This window comes from Pseudophryne corroboree, chromosome 1 (genome assembly GCF_028390025.1).
Source record: "Pseudophryne corroboree isolate aPseCor3 chromosome 1, aPseCor3.hap2, whole genome shotgun sequence".
NCBI lineage: Eukaryota > Metazoa > Chordata > Amphibia > Anura > Myobatrachidae > Pseudophryne > Pseudophryne corroboree.
Window position 1 is genome coordinate 150,052,794 of NC_086444.1, and position 24,582 is coordinate 150,077,375.

The window sequence follows — 24,582 nt, forward strand, 5'->3', positions numbered from 1 at the left end:
GTTCCGATCTCCAGATTTCTGTCAGCTTGTCGTCAGGCTACCATCCGCAGTCTAATGGGCAGACTGAAAGGGTGAACCAGTCCTTGGAGCAGTTCCTCAGGTGTTATGTCTCCAAGTGTCAGACTGACTTGGTTGCTCATCTGTCCATGGCAGAGTTTGCCTATAACAACGCGGCTCACTCTGCTACAGGGATCTCTCCCTTCCTTTGTGTGTATGGGCATCATCCTAAGGCCAATTCTTTTGACCCCCTGGACTCCACGCCTGGTGGTTCCTCTGTGGTTTCGGTCCTTAGAGGTATTTGGAGGAAAGTGAAGAAAGCCCTTGTGTCTGTGTCATTAGTGACCAAAAGGGTTTTTGATAAGCGGAAAAGACCCTGCAGCTTCAAATTAGGAGACTTCGTCTGGTTGTCTACCAAGAATTTGAAGTTGAGACAGCCATCTCATAAGTTAGGCCCCCGGTTCATCGGTCCTTATAAGATCACTAGGGTTATCAATCCGGTGGCATTTCAGTTAGATCTACCCCGTTCTTTGGGTATCAATAAAACATTTCATTGTTCCCTTTTAAAACGGGCGATTAGTAATCCTTCTTCCAGTGGAAGACCTTCCCCTCTTCTGATACGTGGCCAGAGGGAGTTTGTTGTTGAAAGGATTCTTGACTCCAAGATGGTTCGGGGTCGGCTGTCATTTTTGGTGCACTGGAAGGGGTATGGCCCGGAGGAGCGGTCGTGGGTGCGCAGTTGTGATCTTCATGCCCCCAGACTGTTACGCTCTTTCTTCTCGCAGTTCCCCGATAAACCCGGTGGTAGGGGTTCTTTGACCCCTCGTCAGAGGGGGGGTACTGTTAGGGTCTCCTGCTCTGTGCTGCCACGTCGTCATGGCAACCGGGAGACAAGTGCTAGCGGAGTAACCTGAGCGTAGCTTATACTCCGGTTCGGGTCTTTTGCTGTGCAGTGGTTACAGGCTCTGTGCACGGCAGGGGATCCGGTGCTGGTTTTTGTGCTCACAGTCTGTGAGGTCTGAGTGGGGCGTGGACAGCACCTGCTATATAAACCCTCTTCTCAGGTTAGGCAGATGCTGCTGAATCTTTGTTGGTTAGTCAGTTCCTGAAAGCTAGCTAGTACTGTGTAAACTTTGTATTTGTTTGTTGCTTACTGCAAATAGGCCTTGGGATTTGGTATTACACTCTGCCAATCCAGACCTAGCAGTAAGACTGGAGTCAGTCGTTTAACCTGCTGGGGTTCTTTTGTTACTCTGTGAACCTAGCAAGTTTGCGGCTGTATTCTCAGACTTGCCTGGTGTTCAGGTGTCAGTTTAGTGGCAGTAAACTGAACCAGTGCACTGCAAGTGAGGACTAGGATTGTGGAGACTCTCCTTGTGTCTATTATTCCATCTCTGACCAAGGAGTTTACTGCCACACCCGTTGGTAACCCTTTAGGGTTTTGCTGTTGCCCTTAGCAACAGCATTTCGGGTTCTCTACGTATTAAATCACAACATCTCGCTTCTTTCCATCTGAGCATTCCTAATACTAGGGAGACACCCAGTTTCTTAGCCTTTGGGCTTCTCTGTTCACTTTGTGTTTATTTTGTTACCCTATCACCTTCTGTGTATGTAATGTCATATTCCCCAGTCTGTCTGTGAGTTCATTTGTTTTGCATCCCTCTCCGTTCAGACACCAGTACATTCCTGCTGGCACTGGTGTGCATAACAGTTATTTCTATTGGATAAATAGACCCCTAGATTACCGAATTAACTCAGAGTAGTGAAAGATGGGAGTAAGGAGGCCAATCCCGGGCCATTTTTTCAATCCCGGGTATCGGGATTGAAAAATGGTCAATCCCGGGATTGGCTTTCAACTGTTTCCGGCCATCCCCCACGTCCCTCCCCACCTGCCCTGCAGACATTAAAAAAAGTACAAACCTGCACAGCTGGGTATCTGGGTAGGAGGAGGCGGCGGGGTAGTGCAGGGGAGCCGGTGGTTGAGTGCAGGGAAGCCGGGAGGAGGCGGCGGGTAAGTGTGGGGGAGGCGGGAGGAGGCAGCGGGTGAATACCGCCGTACCTCCTGCTCTGTGGCTGCTGACAGCGCAGCGTGACCTCACAGACCCAGGTCACGCTGCGCAGGGGGAGCCGAGAGGAGGGAGCCGGGCAGCGTCTGAGCGTCCTGAGGACGCTCAACGCTGATCCCTCAATCCCCGGGATTGGAGCTTCCAATCCCGGGATTGAATCCCGGCCGTTTTTGGGCCTAAATCCCGGGATCCCGCCGATCCCGGGATTGGCCTCCCTAGATGGGAGCAGAACATGGTATAGCAGCTGAATGGATCATGAAGGGACCTATACATTACATCAGAGTCTACCAAACTCTGCCACTACAGTCCAGGTTTTAAAGATATCCATGGTTTGGTCCAGATGGTTAGCTCAAATTGACTGAGGCACTAATTAAGTCAGCTGTGCTTAAGCATGGATATCCTTAGCACCATTCCCATATATACATTGTGTGAGTGAGCAGCACTGTTTATTTAACACAATATACAGTATTTGTGTTTATTGCTGCACTTGTTTAAATAGCAGACCAGCTAGGTATTGACACTGACCATTATGCCTAGCCTGCTTATAAAATAACATCATTGGAAACCATTTTCACTGGACTGTTTACATTTGGGATTGTTATTGCAATTTAAAAGTTCTACGTGTTCGTTAATACAATAGGACCCCAGCTTAAGTGTACTCAGAATGGGAGGCATTCAGTTTGCCGGTTGTCTGAATCCTGGCTATCAGGATACCGACGCCGGAATCCCGACAGCGGGTGAAATACCGGCGCTCGGAATCCCCACTCGGGTGGTGGTCCACGCCTCCACCCTAGGGAGAATAGAACCCTGTGGCAACCGAAGGTCGCCACCGGGCCTGAAGCATAGTGAGTGGACACGCTGCACTCGCCGGCGGTATTCCGGCTGCCGGGATCCTGGCAACGTTATGCTGCCTGCCAGGATCCTGACAGCCAACATATCATACTGAATACCTTAGAACATTAAGACTAATAATTAATTGCATACTACAATCAGACATGGTCTGTAGTTTGTATGTACTGTCTCAGATCTTACCTCACCTCTTTCCTGCTTAGTACACAGACCTTAATGTTCCTCTCTGCTGTGTTGCACAGCACTTACCAGGGTGGGAGGATTTGCGGTGGATCTATATTGACCACTCATGTTAGGAGCACAGCCCCATCATATGTTAGAAACAATTCAGCTCTGCTTAAAAGAAAGAACACTGTGGTAGCTCAGGTCCTCTGTATTAGTACATAGAGATCTTGGTATGAAACTGCGCCTTAGACTAAATTCAGCAAACATGGTCATTGTATTTAAGGGTTCACCACTATTAGAGTGTCGCACATGGCTGTTTTGTTAATCTGTATTGCTGAGTTGTTTGCCACATTACCATATATAATATGCATTATCAATAAGACAGTAGGTGACGTAAATGGACAAATAGTCTATGCAAAGCGCTACGGAATATGCGTGCCTATATAAATAGCTGGTACAAAATAATGGATTTAATGCCTGTTATAAATCTTATGGCGTGAAGTATCAAGCCTTGGAAAGAAATAAAGTGGAGAGAAATAAAGTACCAACCAATCAGCTTTTGTCATTTTTCAAACACAGCGTGGAAATGACCATTAGACGCTGATTGGCTGGTGCTTTATCTCTCTCCAAGGCTTGATACATCTACCCTTTTGTTACAGAACATGCTCTAAAGACCGCAAAAATGATATAGTAAATAAAGTTATTCTCTCTAATCATTGTGTAATACAGATTAAAAAGGTCTTATTTCAATTTAAACATATGTTACTAATATTAGAAAATGAAGCTATCCAGTTGCATTTCAGGAGGCAATCATATGTCAACCATTCAGATATTTATTTAGCTTGTGATTTGCCTTTTAAATTGAGTATATATTTATGCCCACATCCCAGCAGATCTTTAAAACCCAGCAATCTTTTTCCAGTAATCAGACCACTGAGCAAAGCACAGAGCGCGCCCCAAACCCCTCTCATCCAGCTATCTGATTCTTGTGGTTTTACAATAACATGTTCATTGAAGGAAACCCAAGGTGTTTCATCTTTGGCCATAAAAGGGATTGGAGCCCCAGACACTCAGTTTGCATCCTGTTTACTGACTGTATTATGGCCATCTTGAATCTACAACTTTTTTAACAATTAAAAGTTTTAAAGTGGAATATTTAAATTTACTGGAAAAGGGGCGTTTCACACATTCTTCCTGCTGAGTAAAACAAAAACAGTCCATAACTGAGCAAAGTTCTTAGTTAAAAAAAACAACTAATAGTGAAGAGTTCCCACCAGAAATAAAATGTGAGTGTAACAGCCACTCTCTATTGGTAATAATAGAATTAGGATCCAGTGACTAGGACGGTTTCTGACCCCCTTGGAAGTCTTCTCAAAGGCCAGTTATCCTACCAGATGAAGCAAGAGAAACATCACTCCGACACTTCAGCATTTCCTATGTCAGAGCTCTGAGTGGAGTGAGCAGAGGTAAAATGTAGGAGGCAAACAGATTTCACTGTTGAGCATTATGTATAAATATATACATTCCAGACTTTTGTCCCCAGTAATTCTAGTTGGGTGGAAGGGGGTATCGCATACTTTCTGGGTGTTTTCTAAATTTTTGTGCTATTTTTGGTCATAGAGTAGAATTGCACTATTATTGTTTATATTTAGTGTAGAATTGGTACAACATTGCAGCTTCCACTCATATTAATAAATATCAGAAATTTCTTTTGCTGTAAATCTCTTCTTGGATGTCCCAGCGCTTTGTTACACTTAACATGTCTAAGACTGAGCTCATCATCTTCCCACCCTCCCGCACAACCTCATCTCCCACAATCTCATTATCTATAGATGGCACTACTATCTCTTCTAGCCAGTGCCGTAACTAGACATTTTAGCGCTGTGTGCAAGATAGGGCATCGGCGCCCCCCTCTATGTAAGAAAGGGGCAGTGTGCGCCATAGGGGCGTGGCTTCATGGGGAAGGGGTGTGGCAACAAAATAATACCAATTCACATTACATATTATAGTAGTCTCCATTATTCAAATTACGCCGCACAGTAGCACCACTACACCAGGTACAGCCCCTCTTACACATTACGGCAGACAGAGTCCCCTTTTTACACATTACGGCAGACAGAGTCCCCTTTTTACACATTACGGCAGACAGAGTCCCCTTTTTACACATTACGGCAGACAGTCCCCCTTTTTAAACATTACGGCAGACAGCGTCCCCTTTTTACACATTACGGCAGACAGCGTCCCCCTTTTTACACATTACGGCAGACAGCGTCCCCCTTTTTACACATTACGGCAGACAGCGTCCCCCTTTTTACACATTACGGCAGACAGCGTCCCCCTTTTTTACACGATAGATAGATATTCATGGGGCATGGTCACATAATAGTACCAATTCACATTACAACACACAGTAGTATTATTCGCATTATATCACACAGCAGTGCCACTTATACACATTGTGCCAGGTAGAGCACATTATACACACTGCGCCCGGTAGAGCACGTTATACACACTGCGCCCGGTAGAGCACGTTATACACACTGCGCCAGGTAGAGCAAGTTATACACACTGCGCCAGGTAGAGCACGTTATACACATTGCGCCAGGTAGAGCAAGTTATACACATTTCGCCAGGTAGAGCACGTTATATACATTGCGCCAGGTAGAGCATGTTATACACATTGCGCCAGGTAGAGCACGTTATACACATTGCGCCAGATAGAGCACGTTATACACACTGCGCCCGGTAGAGCACGTTATACACATTGCGCCAGGTAGAGAAAGTTATACACATTTCGCCAGGTAGAGCACGTTATACACATTGCGCCAGGTAGAGCACGTTATACACACTGCGCCAGGTAGAGCACGTTATACACATTGCGCCAGGTAGAGCACATTATACACATTGTGCCAGGTACAGCACATTATACACATTGCGCCAGGTAGAGCACGTTATACACACTGCGCCCGGTAGAGCACGTTATACACACTGCGCCAGGTAGAGCACTTATTAGTTATGTATAAATTGCCTACTTCATGACTTCACTACACAGCGAAGCACTATTATCTACACGTAACATACAGCAATGCAAACAGAAGGGTATTTATATATTGTTTGGGATACATGGCAGGATCATTCACATTAACTGGACTGACAAAGGAATCTCACTTGCAGGTCGCATTACGCCCCAGTATCAGGGAGAGCGGCATTGGAGGGGTTAGCAGGAAAATCCAGGGGGCGGGGGTCACAGCTCCCACTGGATGGTTGCAGGGTTCCCATAGTAATGGTGGATTATCAGGAGCAACTGGTGAGTGGGTTATTTGGGCAAACAATGAGGTCTGTGCTCTTATCAGGATACCAGCAGGCAGGTGCACAATCCACAGCAAGGTGCACAGCATGAAATGACCCAGACCCCTCACTGGCATTCAGCAAACCCCCCAGCAAGTCCAGCCACACCATCCACACACCACCCCCGCGGGAACTCCCAGCCACATTTACAGCAGGCCCAGCCACCTTCCCAGACCCCCAGATGCTGCAGGAACCCCCACCCACTTGTGACACACTGCCACAGCATTAGGACTCACCCGCGGGTATACGGCAATCACCACCGCTACATGACTCATTCACCGGAGACTCCTGGCAGTTCCGTACGCTGTGGAGACTGTGTGCGCTGCTTGAGGGTGGTGGGGGGAGGAGGGTGCCCAGTCCGCTCTGATCCCTCCGGCGTCTCCCCGGTCTGTGGAAACCATGGTGCAAGGAAGGAGTCTCCCCCATGCGGGAGGTGTCACGGCCGAGGCTGTTATAGAGCACACTGGGCTGCTTGGGGACCGCATGCAGCTCACTGTAACACTGCTCCCGGCACTCTTCCAGCAGCCCACGGCCTGATCGGCAGCAGCAGCAGCGACAGTGGCATCCACGTCCACGGGACTCAGTCAGTGCCCGGCATCGGCCTATCCGTGAGGGGGCGGGGCCTAATGGGAGTGCGGGGAACAATTTGGTTGGGATGCAGCACTGATTGGGTGGGAGACGAGTCTGAGGATTCCTATTGGGTGCAATGAGATGTGGAAGGAGAGGGGACTGCTGCAGCAGCGCAGCTACCAGTTATATAGCGCTGCTGCGGCTCCCTGATCCCTCTCCTCCGGCATAGGCGGCTTGTAATGAGTCAAATTGACTCATTGCAAGCCGCTAGCCGTTGCGCCCCCAGTACAACTGCGCTGTGTGCCAGGCACACCTGGCACACACGTAGTTACGGCACTGCCTCTAGCCCCCAAGTGTGCTGTCTCCTCCCTCTCCTTGAAACCACACATTCAGCACCTATCACAAACCTGTCATTTTCATCTCAAAAATATTTCCAGGATTACACCCTTTCTCACCCAGGATGCCCCTAAGACCCTTATCCACTCACTGGTCATCTCCAGACTGGACTACTGTAATCTCCTCCTGACTGGCATCCCTAATGCTGGCCATATATCAGGACGATATCTTTCCAACAAGCCAACTAGTTGGCTGGTTGGACAGATAATCTGGCAGTGTGTGGGAGCAAACGATATCAGCCGTTTGCTCCCATACGCTAAAAAACGGCCAGAAACGGTCTAGGAAACTTTCCCACCAACTGAACGATTACTAGGCGGACCCTGCCTGCTAGAGTCCGCCTACTTTTGTCTCTTGGACTGCAGAGGACCCTCTCTGCTCCATCCCCCTCCGGCCACCTCACCGCCCCCACCTTTCCTGCCCCAGCCGCAGTGACCGGCCACTGCACAGCCGCCAGCCTCATTCCCCTCCGGCCGCCAGCCTCTGTCCCGTGCAGGGATCGCGTCACCGCCGCCTCATCCATCCTGCCACTGCCTTCAGCGCTGCCAGGCTCCATCCCTCCGGCCACTTCACCGCCCAGCATCTTTCCCTCACAGCCACCAGCCTCCCTCCACGCACCGGCCACCAGCCTCAATCCCCCTCCGGGCCGCCAGTCTCTGTCCCGTGCCAGGATCTCCTCACCGCGCCTCGTCCATCCCGCCGCTGCTTTTATTTACAAAAACCAGCTACGGGCACCTCAGCACTGCCAGGCTCCATCAGGGACCAGTTCCTCCCTGCCACCAGCCTCCATCCTAAACCGGCCGCAGAGAGGACACAGCCTCCATCCTCCACCAGCCAGAACCACTATCCCCCCCCCCGCACCGGCCGCTAACCTCCATCGCGCACCTGCCGCAAGGGCCGGCCACAGGGAGGGCACAGGCTGCAGTACACTGTGACACACACACATACGTACACTGTGACACACACACACGTACACTGTGACACATATATACACACTGTTTCACACATACTGTCACATACATATATACACACTGTGATACACACACATATATACACTGATACACACATACTGTCACACACACATATACACACTGACACACATATACACTGACAAGCACATATACACTGATATACACACATATACTGACACACACACATATATATATATATATATATACACACACTGACACAAATATGTTTTGTATACTGTGGTAGACACACATATATACACCTACTGTATATACACTGTGATATACACACATGTACACTGATATACACACACACGTACGTACACTGTGACACACACGTACATACACTGACACGTACGCACGTACGCACTCACGTACACTGTGACACACGCGTACACTGACACACACACGTACACTGTGACACACGTACACTGTGACACACACGTACACTGTGACACACACACACGTGTACACTGTGACATACACTGTGACACACACACACGTTCACTGTGACACACGCATACACTGTGACACACACACAGGCATACACCGACACACACGCGTACACTGTGACACACGCGTACACTGTGACACGCACATGTACACTGTGACACACACACACGTTCACTGTGACACACGCATACACTGTGACACACACACAGGCATACACTGACACACGCGTACACTGTGACACACGCGTACACTGACACACACACACGTACACTGACACACACGTACACTGTGACACACGCGTACACTGACACACGCGTACACTGTGACACACACAGGCATACACTGACACACACGCGTACACTGTGACACACACACATGCGTACACTGACACACACACACAGATTCCTAGTAGCGTGAATGGATGTTTCAAATATGTGGATTAAGTGGATATGAAATTAATCAATAAATTGGTTCAGTTGCGACGGACCCCAGAGATTTATCTGCATAGGTCTCAATTAATAGGGAAAGCTAAAACAAATATAAAGGGCCGTGCTAGAGAGCCAATAATTATATTCAGAAATGCCGGTGGTTCCAAATTAATACATATTTATTTTACACACAATAAGACTTGAGGGGCGGTATTCAATTCTTTTCACCCCCTTCCACACCTGTTCTGTTGCTGCTGATGGGCGTGGTATAATAATTTCAGTAGCGAGGGCACCCAATCCGTTACGCAGCTAAACCTGATTACTATGGGCGTGATATGCTCGATAACTGGGATCACTTTAGAAAGGAGATTAGGCGTGATATATCACTTGAATACCGCCCTAAAAGTACTCATTACTGGAGAGCAAATAAGACCAATTGTAGATACATGTAATATGAAAAGTAGCGATAAAATATATAGTAGCTGATTCTGCTACATATGTTGCAACTCAGTCTGTGCATGTATCCTTTTTCCTCATTCAGATGCAGTCCAGAAAAGCAGCTGAAGGAATATAAATGATTATCTATTATTTAGCAGAGCTATTTAACCGCTGAAGTCCATATAAGCCACTATAATTATTGGTATATATGTATCCAAACGATAGCTCTAATCGATAAGTTCACAGGCAGTCCTTATAAATAAACAAAAACGCTTATTGGCCCTCATTCCGAGTTGTTCGCTCGCTAGCTGCTTTTAGCAGCATTGCAAACGCTAGGCTGCCGCCCTCTGGGAGTGTATCTTAACAGAACTGCTACTATTTTCTTGCAGTTTCTGAGTAGCTCCAGACCTACTCCTAGATTGCGATCAGCTCGGTCAGTTTAGTTCCTGGTTTGACGTCACAAACACGCCCTGCGTTCGGCCAGCCACTCCCCCGTTCTCTAGACACTCCCGCAATTTTTAGCACACTCCCGGAAAACGCTCAGTTACCACCCAGAAACGCCCCTTTCCTGTCAATCACTCACCGAGCAGCAGTGCGACTGAAAAGTGCCGCAGGGACACCAGCAAATCTACTAAGTTTTGTGTAAAATAACTTAGCGCATGCGCTCTGCGTACCATGCGCATGCGCATTTAGCAACAAATCGCAGCATAGCGAAAATTGGCAACGAGCGAACAACTCGGAATGTCCACCATAATGTCAAATAGCCATTGCTGGGAGCCGCTACTCACTCTATCCCTGCTATCTGGGACCCATTTGTAGGTGAGAGGAAGCAGTCTGAAAGAAAAACCCAGTTTCACTGAAATAAAAACACTTCTGCATGTTTTGAATTGAAAAAAAACCAACACAAAAACTGAAGTACTGTAGGCAGGCACTGTCCGCCTACTTCGGTAACATCACAAGTTGGACAGAAGTTGGCAGGTTGGTTGGTCTGATGAAAAGTTGGTTAGATGTGTGGGGCACTGTATTCGTTGAACAGACAAGTTGGATGGTTGGAAGTTTGGAGTGTTGGAGAAAAGTTGGTCTGATGTATGGCTAGCATAACACATACATCTCTCCAGTCCAGTCTATCCTCAATGCTGCTGCCCGGATCATCTTCCTCACCAAACGCACTACATCCACCTCCCCTCTCTTACTAGCCCTTCACTGGCTTCCCCTTCAGAATCCATTTCAAGCTTCTCACACTCACTTACAAAGCCCTCACTAACTCCTCTCCCAGTTACATCTCAGACTTTATCTCCCTTTACCCTGTACTTGTTTTATATTGTATTGAACTGTAAGTCACTGTCTTCATGTTTTGCGTATTTGTTTACTCTGTAATTGGGCGCTGCGGATCCCATGTGGTGCCATATAAATAATGATAATAATAATATAATATATTTTTATTAGTATTTGGAGAAAATCCATAAAAAGTTGAAAATTTAAAACAAAAAAAGGTTAAACGTGTTATATACATACAGCATATGTTTGAGTTATTAAATTGGATGTTCAATTTTTTAAGAGTCCATTTCCATGGGCTTTAGTTACAAGACATGTCCCACCAGTTTCTATGGCTTCCTCAGTGAGCTATTGTCTGTAGCATTCTAAGTGGGCACTGGTCTTTTGCTTTCTCAGAGGACACATTGGGGCTCATTCAGATTTAATATAGACAATAAAAAAATTCCCTCAGCACACTGCAACAGACCAGCAAAAAAGATTTACTTCTTAATAATAGAAAGGCAGAGATCTCTGTTATTTACACTGCTCAAAAAAAAATAAAGGGAACACTAAAATAACACATCCTAGATCTGAATGAATGAAATATTCTTATTAAATACTTTGTTCTTTACATAGTTGAATGTGCTGACAACAAAATAGCACACAAATTATCAATGGAAATCAAATTTATTAACCCATGAAGGTCTTGATTTGGAGTCACACTCAAAATTAAAGTGGAAAAAAACACTACAGGCTGATCCAACTTTGATGTAATGTCCTTTAAAACAAGTCAAAATGAGGCTCAGTAGTGTGTGTGGCCTCCACGTGCCTGTATGGCCTCCCTACAACGCCTGGGCATACTCCTGATGAGGTGGCGGATGGTCTCCTGAGGGATCTCCTCCCAGACCTGGACTAAAGCATCCGCCAACTCCTGGACAGTCTGTGGTGCAACGTGGCGTTGGTGGATGGAGCGAGACATGTACCAGATGTGCTCATTTGGATTCAGGTCTGGGGAACGGGCGGGCCAGTCCATAGCATCAATGCCTTAGTCTTGCAGGAACTGCTGACACACTCCAGCAACATGAGGTCTAGCATTGTCTTGCATTAGGAGGAACCCAAGGCCAACCGCACCAGCATATGGTCTCACAAGGGGTCTGAGGATCTCATCTCGGTACCTAATGGCAGTCAGGCTACCTCTGGCGAGCTCATGGAGGGCTGTGCGGACCCCGAAAGAAATGCCACCCCACGCCATTACTGACCCACTGCCAAACCGGTCATGCTGGAGGATGTTGCAGGCAGCAGAACGTTCTCCTTGGCGCCTCCAGACTCTGTCACGTCTGTCACATGTGCTCAGTGAGAACCTGCTTTCATCTGTGAAGAGCACAGGGCGCCAGTGGCGAATTTGCCAATCTTGGTAATCTCTGGCAAATGCCAAACGTCCTGCATGGTGTTGGGCTGTAAGCACAACCACCACCTGTGGACGTCGGGCCCTCATACCACCCTCATGGAGTCTGTTTCTGATCGTTTAAGTAGACACATGCACATTTGTGGCTTGATGGAGGTCATTTTGCAGGGCTCTGGCAGTGCTCCTACTGTTCCTCCTTGCACAAAAGCGGAGGTAGCGGTCCTGCTGCTGGGTTGTTGCCCTCCTACGGCCTCCTCCACGTCTCCTGATGTACTGGCCTGTCTCCTGGTAGCGCCTCCATGCTCTGGACACTACGCTGACAGACACAGAAAACCTTGCCACAGCTCGCATTGATGTGCCATCCTGGATGAGCTGCACTATCTGAGCCACTTGTGTGGGTTGTAGACTCCGTCTCATGCTACCACTAGAGTGAAAGCAGCTTTCAAGTGACCAAAACATCAGCCAAAAAGCATAGGAGCTGATAAGTGGTCTGTGGTCACCACCTGCAGAACAACTCCTTTATTGGGGATGTCTTGCTAATTGCCTATAATTTCCACCTGTTGTCTATTCCATTTGCACAACAGCATGTGAAATTGATTGTCAGTCAGTGTTGCTTCCTAAGTGGACAGTTACATTGTGTTGTTTAAGTGTTCCCTTTATTTTTTTTGAGCAGTGTATATTTGCTAACATACGGTAAGTCACCAACCATGGCAAGGAGTCTCTGCTTTGATGGTCCTACACTACACTACAAATTAGAAATACATAAATATATGACCCAAAGTATGTGCTGTTATCATGCTGCTGGGAAAAAAATCTTGTCTAGGTTAACCCCTCCCTTATATGCACCTTCCTAAAAATTGATTTGAGCAATTACCATTCTGTGTATCACCGTTCTGAGGAGCATGGATGTGATCAGTATTTGGAGGGTATTCTGATCCTTGTGGTGCCATGTTGGATTATCTTGTGGCACCTACAGTTAAGTTAGCTCTCAATTTAGAAGTACATAAACATATGACCCAAAGTTGGTGCTATTATCTTGTAGTGTATGGCCACCAAATCAGAGAAGTCTTGAGTGTGGCTGGTTGCTTACCATATATTGGCAAATGTATGTAACCGAGATCTCTGCATTTCTATTATTATGGGTGGTATTCATGTGACCGGCGGTCTGCTGACCGACAGTCACATGACCTCCTCCACCATCCCGCCGGCTCAGTATCCCGATGGTCGGCATGCCGACCAACAGGGACTATTTCCACTCGTGGGTGTCCACGACACCCATAGAGTGGGAATAGAACCTGTGGCGACCGCAGGTCGCCACCGAGCCCGCAGCGTTGTGAGCGCAGCGTGGCGAGCGCAGCGAGCCCGCAAGGGGCTTGCTGCACTCGCCTCTCCCCGCCGGGATCCCGGCGTCGGTATGCTGCCGGGATCCCGGCGTCGGTAAGCTGACCGGCGGTCAGGAGACCGGCGGTCAGCCATACTACACCCATTATTATGTAGGATGCAAATCTCTTTCTGGCCTATTGCAGTGTGCTGGAGAAATTTGTTGTTTTCTTTCTAGATTAACACCTCCCTTACTTGCACCTGTAATGGGCCTATAAATTGATTTGAGAAACTACCATTCTGTGGGGTCTGGGACTGAGGGTCGACAACAAAAAAGGTCGACACACCTTAGGTCGACGTCAATTGGTCGACACACCTTAGGTCGACATGGACAAAAGGTCGACATGGAAAAAGGTCGACATGAGTTTTTTATGTTTTTTGGTGTCGTTTTCTTCGTAGAGTGACCGGGAACCCCAATTAGTGCACCGCGTCCCCTCGCATGGCTCGCTTCGCCCGCCATGCTTCGGGCATGGTGCCTTCGCTCCGCTCCGCTTCGCTCGGCACAGATTACCGTTCCAATCGTAGTCCACGTGTATCATGATCGTTAAGTATGAAAAGGTTCAAAAAAAGAAAAAAAAAACATTAAAAAACTCATGTCGACCTTTTTCCATGTCGACCTTGTTCCTGTCGACCTTTTGTCCATGCCGACCTAAGGTGTGTCAACCAATTGGCGTCGACCTAAGGTGTGTCGACCTTTTTGTTGTCGACGTGGAGTCCGGATACCCATTCTGTGTATCACATAATTAAGTTTCCCTATTCGGAGCTGTCTGTGACTCTAACAAATAGGCAGAATGCCACCTAAAAGGATCTGAACTAAGATGCCAGATGAATTATAGCTTTCTGCATTTTAGGTTTCTGTTGAGCCAGGTACACACTAAACAATACACTCCATCAGTGATATAGCCTAGTGTTTTCCCTACCCTCCCGGACGGCCGATATAGAACGATATCGCTAACGATATCGTTCAATGATGACACCCCGCCGCCGGCCCTAACATGCAGTTTTAGCCAACATAGCCAAAATTGAGCTGCATGCACAGACGACAACTATATAGTAATGGTGCCCACACACGGTGCTCTCTCGCATGCTATTTGATCTTTTTAGTTCAAATAGCATTGCGTCTAGTTCAAATTGCATTGTGTGTATTGTCCCTTGCGATGCGCGCTCCCGTCTAGTCCATATCTCAAGCAAAACAGTATGTGCAGGCAGGTATTTTTGTACTACATCGCATATGGGGGGTAATTCCAAGTTGATTGCAGCAGGATTTTTGATAGCAATTGGTCAAAACCATGTGCACTGCAGGGGAGGCAGATATAACATGTGCAGAAAGAGTTAGATTTGGGTGGGTTATTTTATTTCTGTGCAGGGTAAATACTGGCTGCTTTATTTTTACACTGCAAATTAGATTGCAGATTGAACACACCCCACCCAAATCTAACTCTCTCTACACGTTATATCTGCCTCCCCTGCAGTGCACATCGTTTTGCCAATTGCTGACAAAAATCCTGCTGCGATCAACTTGGAATTACCCCCATAGTACATTGTAAACCCCTTTCACACTGCAGCTTATACCCGGTAATTTGCCGTTTTTACTGGCTTCCTAAACGGTTCGAGCTGTGATGTGAAAGGGTCACCTTCAATTTTTTCATGTTTATTAGGATAAGTGGCCATGTCTTCCATCTGTCGTTACATTGGTGCCAAGTTATAAGAGATGTTGAGATGACTTTTTACACCTGCCGTCTGTCTCTATGCCCTTATGCTGAAGATATCACAATAACACATCGCTACTTTTTCACATAGTCAGGATATAGGGCCTAATTCAGACCCGATTGCTGCTGTGCGTTTTCGCACAGCGGGCGATCAGGTCTGAACTGCCCATGCGTATGCACCGCAGTGCGCAGGCGCGTTGGTCTGCAGTGGCGGGATGGTGCGAACAAAGCGATCGCACAGGCAATCGCAAGGTGGCTGACAGGAAGAGGCCGTTTGTGGGTGGCAACTGACCGTTTTAGAGGAGTATCCGGAAAAACGCAGGAGGATCCAGGCGTTTGGAAGGAGGGTTTCTGACGTCGGCTCCGGCCCCGATCATCGCAGCGGCTGAGTAAGTCCTGGTCTGTGCAGAGACTGCAGAAACTTATGTTTGTGCAGCTCTATGCACATGCGATCGCACACCTGCAGCGAACAGGTCTGAATTAGGCCCACAGAGCTGCTGCACAGTGTGGTAACTAGTGTGGCATAGTATGAAAACCTCTTCTTCGTAAGACTGGAAGACAATTCAGTACCTAATATGGTTATTAAAATCATCCAGCAAATTATTTTTTTCTGCAAAAGTGCTGTTCTCTTTCCTCTCTATCTTATCCTTTATGGAGTATTACTTCCTTCCTTTCCTCTAGAGCTTCCTACACTGTCATTGTAGGTCATGACCCCTGGAAATCTCTCTCCTCCCTATCTGCTGTATACTTCCTTATTGCACTTTATTTACCAGTGGTAGTCTTTGTTTAAAGGACAGAAATATATGCCACAACAACAAATTACAAGTTTAAGTTTCATTGTGTCTTTCAGGGGAAACCAGATGGGCAACATTGCTCGGTCAAAGGGAAGTGGCGGGCATCCACACTGTTGGTTTTTTAGCCCGTATATCATGCACACTCACCGAAATTCTATATAATTCAGAAGAGGCTGCATCTAATTGTAATCAACCATAAGTAATATTTTATCATATTTAAAAATTGCACCTTAGAAAAAATACTTTGGTCCATTACAAGCTGCATAACCAAGCAGTGATGGTTAGCAATGCATTGTAGCTATTATGAAGAGGTCCTGTGGTGATCAGTAGTGTACAGTACATACATGAAGCCATTAGTTTTGGTTTGGGAAGATGTAATTGAAAATTGGTGGTGTATTCCTTGGTACGTGTATCGGAGGTGTATGCAGTGGGGAGTCACTCGGCTCGCACAGTTGCAGGACACATTGACTCTCGAGATGTGGATCCACCTCACAGCTCTGGGTTGCTCCTGGCACTACACTAGTCCCAGGCTGGACTTCATGCATACAATAAGACATGATCCTTACTAATGTATACACAAGAAATAAAGATGGCTAATATGGTCACTGGTCTCCTTGATGATGTATACTTCTGTTTACTCTGTATCACATCAGGTCACTCTTTTTTTCCTATCACTCCTATTTATATCTAAACAAGCTTTCATAGTGAGGTTTGTAGAATCTGTTGCCACCTTCAGTTAGTGAATTTCTTTGTGAGAATTCTTTTCTTTATTAATGGAGCTTTTCAGGTTTTTCTTTGTGTCCCCTCATCATTTTTAAGTCTTCAACTGAACATTTTTGGCCAGTCACAAAATCTGCGACCATACTACTCACATGCTGGGGGCTGCCCAGCACAGGGCTTAGGCCGCCCGGCGTATGTGGCGCCGCCCCGCGATGCGATCGCAATTAATTTGTGATAGCATTTAATAGAAGCAGGCCCCTGTCTACGCAGCATGGCTGCGCAGGTAGGGGCACCGCAGCCATGTTTCCTATCGCAAGAAATGCAGGTGATGTCATCTGCTGGCCTCGAAAATGGCCATGGCATGCCTGCGTTTCCTTCTCTCCTGCCCCCAAATGCCGTATCACCACCCCCGGACGCCCGTCGTATGTCAATCACCGTGCGACCGCATCCTTCCAGGATGCGATCGCACGATGAAGGTCGCGCACGCACACTACAGCTACCGCACATGCACAGACCCTTTGGACGCAGGCGCTGTGCTACTTCCCGGACTGAATAAGGACCTGTGGGAGGAAATTGGAGTACCCAGAGGATACCCACACAAGCACAGGGAGAATATACAAACTCCACACATGGGGGTATATTTACTAAGGTTCGTATTTGTAGTGATTTGGTGGGAGAGTAAACTCGAATTACATCGTTCGTGTTGTTTTGCAACTTTTTGAATAAAGTGCCTGTAATTTACTAAGCTGCTGAGTTGTCTTCTTTTGTATTTTCCGATGTCGATGTGATTCGTATTGTCGGGCAGTGTTTTACGGGAGTGATTAGTAAAACACTGCCGGACTTAACACAATGAATCCCGGCTGGATCAGTGAGATCCGTGCAGGGCTTCATTTTGTACATTATATGAAGTCTGTAAAGTGTTAAAAATCCTAAAAAAAATTGCGTTGGGTCCCCCCTCCTAAGCATAACCAGCCTCGGGCTCTTTGAGCCGGTCCTGGTTGAAAAAATACATGGGAAAAAATTACTGGGGTCCCCCCATATTTAATCAACCAGCAACGGGCTCTGCGTCCGGTCCTGGTTCAAAAAATACGGGGGACAAAAGACATACGGGTCCCCCCGTATTTTTTAAACCAGCACCGGGCTCCACTAGCCAGAGAGATAATGCCACAGCCGGGGGACACTTTTACATTGGTCCCTGCAGCCATGGCATTACCCCCCCCCCAACTAGTCACCACTGGCCGGGGTACCCTGAAGGAGTGGGGACCAGTTAAAACAAGGGGTTCCCCCCTCCAGCCACCCAAGGGCCAGGGGTGAAGCCCGAGGCTGTCCCCCCTCCATCCGTGGGCGGTGGATGGGAGGCTGATAGCCATTGTGTAAAAGTAAAGAATATTGTTTTTTGTAGCAGAACTACAAGTCCTAGCAAGCCTCCCCACAAGCTGGTACTTGGTGAACCACAAGTGCCAGCATGCGGGGGGAAACGGGCCCGCTGGTACCTGTAGTTCTACTACAAAAAAAATACCCCAAAAAATACACAAGACACACACCGTGACAGTACAACTTTAATTGACATACATGCACACTTACACACACACATACTTACCTATGTTGACACGGAGCACCTCGGTCCTCTTGTCCAGTAGAATCCATTGGGTACCTGTAAATAAAAATTATACTTACAAACAATCCGGTGTAGATCTGTCCTCTTCTTTAAGTTTGTAATCCACATACTTGTTGAAAATAAAAAAATGAATAACCCGGTCCACGCACTGAAAGGGGTTCCATGTTTACACATGGAACCCCTTTCCCCGACTTCTGTCAGTGAAGGTCCCGCCAGCCAATCAGGGAGCGCCACGTGATGGCGCTCTCCTGATTGGCTGTGCGCTCCTGCACTGTCAATTAGGAGGAGCTCACTGGTTACAATGTAGTGTAGCGTCGCTCCATTATAACCAATGGTGGGAACTTTGCGGTCTGCGGTTAACCGTGAAGTTAATTGGGGTCACTCTTGTGGGTGACTTTTATTTTTATATATTGTGGGTGACTTTTTATTTCTATATTTTACATTTTTATTTTCTTAGTTTTCTTTTCTCAACGACTGTGAACTTCCTTCATGATTATAACTCTCCGTAGAGCGCTGTATAACATGGTTGTGATGGGTGAATTGAACCCATCGGCCCAGTACCATGAGGCACCAAGCTCTGAAAATGTAAGGACTGAAATAAAAATAATGAATAGTTTTATAGTTCCTGTTTTGTAAAACTCATCTACTCTGGGAAAGGTTCTAACCAAAAATTCTGGTATTGTAGCTTAAACAAAACAAAAATTACAGTGTTGTTCTTAATTATCCAATGGAGTACTGACTCCTAATTTACTCTTATTTTCTGTTTATGTGTATATTTATTATTATGTTTATTCTGATTTTTTTTTTTTAAAGTGTTGCGTAAATATTAAACTATTAACAATTACAGTGAGATTGCTTACTTAATTAGTGTGATGCATAATTACGGAAATGAATAATTGAATTTTCAAGACAGACCACTTCTGTACTGTATATAAATTACTGTGTAAGTAACGGAGGCTGATGGGGTGGTCGGAGTAAACTAGCGTTCCCTGGCCTTAGCGCCGGCCCTGGTCAGAAGAAGGGCATCAATCAGAAACTACTGTAATTGCAGATGAAGATGCTTTGGTCCATTTGTTACCAATCAATGTTGTATAGTCTATTCCTGCTCTGTATGTAATGTAATATGTTTGCATAACATACGCCGACTGTCCCTAAAGAGATTTTAGTACTTACATTGGGAGAGATGCATCAAATGTTCTAAAGAGGACATTTTATAGAATGTACTTAAGTGATATATGCTGATTGGTAGGTACGGGTCTCACCTCCACTTGTCCTCTTTTGAAGCTTTGATGCACCTCCCCCATAATCTCTCCTTACATAGCCACACTGTCTGTAGGTATCACTGGACGGACTGAGAGAGAGACATCATGACATACAAAAACATTCTATTACAGGCATTATTGTAATGAAATCCGCAGAAATTTTCTGGGTCGTTATCCATGCAAAAGCAGACAATAAATTTACACTGAACCAGTGACATCGCTGAGACGATATATGACCGTGCCAGGGTATCCTATAACCTATAATAAAATTGTGTGTGTCTACAAGATGGTTTCTCTAAGGAAGATGAGCTACAGTCTAGTGATTGATGTCACTGGACAGTGTTAGGGTTACACCATGAAATCTTATACAGTTGTATAACACAAATTCTTTCCCAGGCTCTACAAGTAATGAGACTAGAAAACCCTTGTCCAGCACCATTATTTCTGAATGGGAAGATTCATTGTTCAATGTATCCGTACACGCTGCAATTCGACACGGGAAATGGAAACTGCTGACTGGAAATCCAGGTACCATTTATCTATATTACCAAGGAATAAACAGACCAGACACTCCAAGTTCAGGCTATTAACCCTTTCATTTTATAACCAGTTTTTCATACACAGAGACCGTTTCATTTGATGAAGCTACACCCGGTCTCCGGCAATATAATGCATTTACAACAGTGGCCATATGGTCTTCAAAATCCACGAAGAGGAATAAAACAAATTAGAAGTCTAAGCATTATGCCGAAACAGCGGCAGATATCTTACTACGGGCGTGAAGTATGTGCCTATGGGTGGCAAAGGAAGCTGCCCGCAACCCACACATGAGAGCGCTGACCTTTTTTATGTAGCACCGGCGGAGGAAGAGGTGGTTGTGGGCAGTGATTTCCTTGCAGGCGGTGTGGTAGACCTTGGGGCTATTTGCCTCATTGCTGTCTGCCAGGAAGCTTCAACTTCGGGGTCAGTTGCCCCCTGGATGCCAAGAAGGGGCTGGTGCCAACAGTGATGCTTTCATGATGTCTATGCAGAGTCGTCTGTCCTTGCTGCTGGGTGACTCTGCAGCCATGCTTAACTGCCCGTAACCATAGAGGCTGATTGCAGTTATGAAGTAGTGGTGGGGGGTACCCAATAATATGTGCATAGGGGCGGCCTGATCTAAATCTGACTCTGTGCCTATTTCAGTATATAATATACAGAAACATTATAAAGAACACCCATTAGTGTAGTTTATGTAGATAATAACAATTATGTTTGCTAAAATAATGTAGTCTGTGCTTATAATCCACTCAGTTAAATACAAATACTGCAGAAATGGTTAAAAACTAGTGCTCATGCAATAATATGTGATACTAGGGGTTGGGTATAGGTGACCGGCGTTGACATCCCGATACTAGTTACCAGCCCGTCAAAATGACAGAACAACATAACAGTAATGTCAGCACCGGCTGCTGTGTGTGCCCAAATAGCACAACACTCGAATTGCTCCGTCGGGGCGCCATCTAGTGGCTGCTGGCACGCAAAACACTTGAATTCCCCCGATAGAGGTGAATTTATAAAAACAGCTAATATCATGTTGTAGCAACAAAAACAGGTCCAAAGTACATCAATAACAGGACTTGGTTCGAACCACAAAGTTTGATTCAGTTCATTTGTTTAATAGGCAACACGAGCTAGCAGCTCTTTTTATAACTTTTTTTTTTTGTATAAAAGAACTACTTGACTGGCCCACAATCATCCGTGGCAAAGTTTCTCAGGTACGAAATGCATTGTAGACCAGAGACAGGAATCAGAACTATTACAAGTGCAGCGAAGTGACGTCACCATCAGCCATTTCTGTTTAGGCAGGTGTGGAAAAAATTTTGCCAAGTAAGAATGCTTTAAAAAATAGATGAGTTTAATAGTTTGTTTTTAGCAATGAACAAAAAAGAAATCTAAATCACATCAATATTTGGTGTGAGCAGCCTTTGCCTTTAAAACAGCATCTATTCTTCTAGGTACACTTGCACACAGTTTTTGAAAAAACTCGGCAGGGAGGTTGTTCCAAACATCTTGGAGAACTAACCACAGATCTTCTGTGGATGTAGGCTTGCTCAAATCCTTCTGCCTCTTCATGTAATCCCAGAGAGACTGAATGATGTTGAGATTAGGGCTCTGTGGGGGCCAGATCATCACTTCCAGGAATCCTTGTTCTTCTTTATGCTGAAGATAGTTCTTAATGACAGTGAAAGTTGCTAGGGAGTTGATCGCTCGCTAGCAACTTTTTGCAGCGCTGCGATCAGGTTAAAACTTGGCAAAACTGTGCATGCGTATGCACCGCAATGCACAGGCGCGTCGTACGTGTACAAAGAGGATCGGTGCTGGGCGATGGATTTAACAAAGAATCCATTCGCACAGTCGATCGCAAGGTGATTGACAGAAAGAGGGCATTTATGGGTGTCAACTGACCGTTTTCTGGGAGTGTCTGGGAAAACGCAGGCGTGTCCAAGCGTTTGCAGGGAGGGTGTCTGACGTCAATTCCGGGACCAAAATTACTGGAGTGATCGCAGCAGCTGAGTAAGTCCAGAGCTACTCAGAAACTGCACAAAACTTTTTTGTACTGCTCGGCTGCACAAGTGTTCGCACACTTGCAAAGTGAAAATACACTTCCCCATAGGCGGCGACTATCTGTTCGCAGCGCTGCAAAAAGTTGCTAGCGAGCGATCAACTCGGAATGACCCCCATTGGCTGTATGTTTGGTGTATGTTATGTGTAGAAAAAAATGCAGCTTTTGAATTCACTGAGAGCTAGTAACTAGTAAAATACAACCAATCAGTGTTCTATTATATTGAAACACTCTGTGCAGGTCATGTGAACATTTATGCAGCTGAGGACAGTAACGAGCAATAAAATTACAAGTAACAGGGAAGAGCTGAGCTATTTTATACTAAGGAAACTATTTTATACATATATAAAGAGGGTGTAGTATGTGATGCCGGCGGTCGGGCTCCCTGCGGCCAGCATACCGGCGCCGGAATTCCAACCGCCGGCATACCGACAGCTGGGCAAGCGCAAATGAGCCCCTTGCGAGCTCAGTGGCGTGCTACGCGCGCCGTGCTATCTATTCTCCCTCCAGGGGGGTCGTGGACCACCAAGAGAGAGAAAATCTGTCGGTATGCCGGCGGTCGGGATTCCAGCGCCGGTATGGTGGTCGCCGGGAGCCCGGCTGCTGGCAACCTGAAGACCACCCATATAAAGAGGTTAGGCTTTTTGACATCCAGTTGCATATCATGACAGATTACCATTGAATCATCAGCTATATGGAAGTGCAATTTTAAAGGCCACTTGCTGCTACAAGACTTTTTTGTGGTATGATGTAAAAAAACTTTACCGTTGCTGTGAAAAGCTGGGTTTAAAAAAAAATATAGAACAAAACAGGTTGGTCTGCCAGAGTCACATTTCTCCAGCCCCAGAGTGCTGTTAATTATTTATATAGATTTACATTCCATGCCACTGAAGCAATGTGTTCCAACGGAAAGTCAGAATGTGTGTTCTGTTACAGCTCCGATTGCTCAGCAAAATCATTGTCCCTGTGTAGACTGTGCAGTAAAGCCCCAACACACCATGAAAAATTCTACAGCTTTGAAATAAAACCAGTTAGCCGTGAGAGCCATTTACCACACCTAATGAAGTTATTTACCCAAATTATTACAATAATACCCAAATACATTAATGTCATTTATTTTACTGCTAATAAACTTAGATGGTAAAACATTCCAGCAGTTGTCAAAGATTTACATGTCCTCTTGTCCTCCGCACAAACAGTGCTACCCTATGGTTTAGTCTAATTACTGTTCCCCTTTATCTATGCCAATACATTCCATCCACCCTTCACCCTGCTTTGGGTTGCACTGTACATTCCATTCACCCTTCCTGTCACTTCATGCTACTGTTGGTTTGCCCCATACATTCTGTTCCCCCTTCCTGTCATTTCTTGCTACTGTTGGTTTGCCCCATACAATCTGTCCCTACTTTCTGTTATTTCATACTACTGTTTGTTTCCCCATACAATCCATCCTCTCTTCCTGTTACTTCATAGTATTATTACTTTGCCCCATACATTCTGTTCCCCCTTCCTGTAATTTCTTGCTACTGTTGGTTTGCCCCATACAATCTGTCCCTACTTTCTGTTATTTCATACTACTGTTTGTTTCCCCATACAATCCATCCTCTCTTCCTGTTACTTCATACATTCCGTCCACCCTTCCTGTTTCTTCATGCTACTGTTACTTTGCCCCATACATTCCATCAACTCTTCCTATTACTTCATGGTGCTGTTACTTTGTCTCATACAATCAGTCCACCCTTCCTGTTACTTCATGCTGATGTTGTTTTTCCCCATACATTCCGTTCACCCATCCTGTTACTTCATGCTACTGTTACTTTGCCCCGTACATTCCGTCCACTTTTCTTGTTACTTCATGCTGCTGTTGGTTTGCCCCAGATATTACGTCCACCCTTACTGTTACATCATGCTAGTGTTGCCACATACATTTCATCCCCCCTTCCTGTTACTTCATGTTACAGTACGTTACTTTTCCACTTTTCCTGTTACTTCATGCTACTGTTACTTTGTCTCATACATTCAGTCCACCCTTCCTGCTACTTCATGCTGCTGTTGATTTGCCCCGTACATTCCATCCATTCTTACTGTTACTTCATGCTACTGTTGGTTTGTCCCATACTGTACATTTGATTCCTCCTTCCTGTTACTTTATGCTACTGT

General features: G+C 46.0%; 2 protein-coding genes across 7 annotated transcripts in view; one reads left to right on the forward strand and one right to left on the reverse strand.

Annotated features, from left to right (window-relative positions):
- Positions 1 to 7,212, reverse strand: part of LOC135057856 (uncharacterized) — a 263,586-nt gene extending 256,374 nt beyond the window's left edge. For 2 of the 3 annotated variants that reach the window (XM_063963595.1, XM_063963588.1), the window contains exon 1: positions 6,662 to 7,205. The gene's annotated coding sequence lies outside the window, so the exon portion shown is untranslated. Of the gene's footprint in view, positions 1 to 6,661 lie in introns of all 3 variants that reach the window. The other variant, XR_010244430.1, reaches the window with a different exon arrangement.
- Positions 1 to 24,582, forward strand: part of ARSB (arylsulfatase B) — a 320,071-nt gene that overhangs the window by 291,411 nt on the left and 4,078 nt on the right. For 2 of the 4 annotated variants that reach the window (XM_063963566.1, XM_063963563.1), the window contains one exon: positions 20,214 to 20,345. The exons of 1 other annotated variant lie outside the window; for it this stretch is intronic. In XM_063963566.1, the coding sequence (XP_063819636.1) occupies positions 20,214 to 20,345 (132 nt within the window). Of the gene's footprint in view, positions 1 to 16,273; positions 17,683 to 20,213; positions 20,346 to 24,582 lie in introns of those variants that run through there. One more of the 4 variants, XM_063963576.1, reaches the window with a different exon arrangement.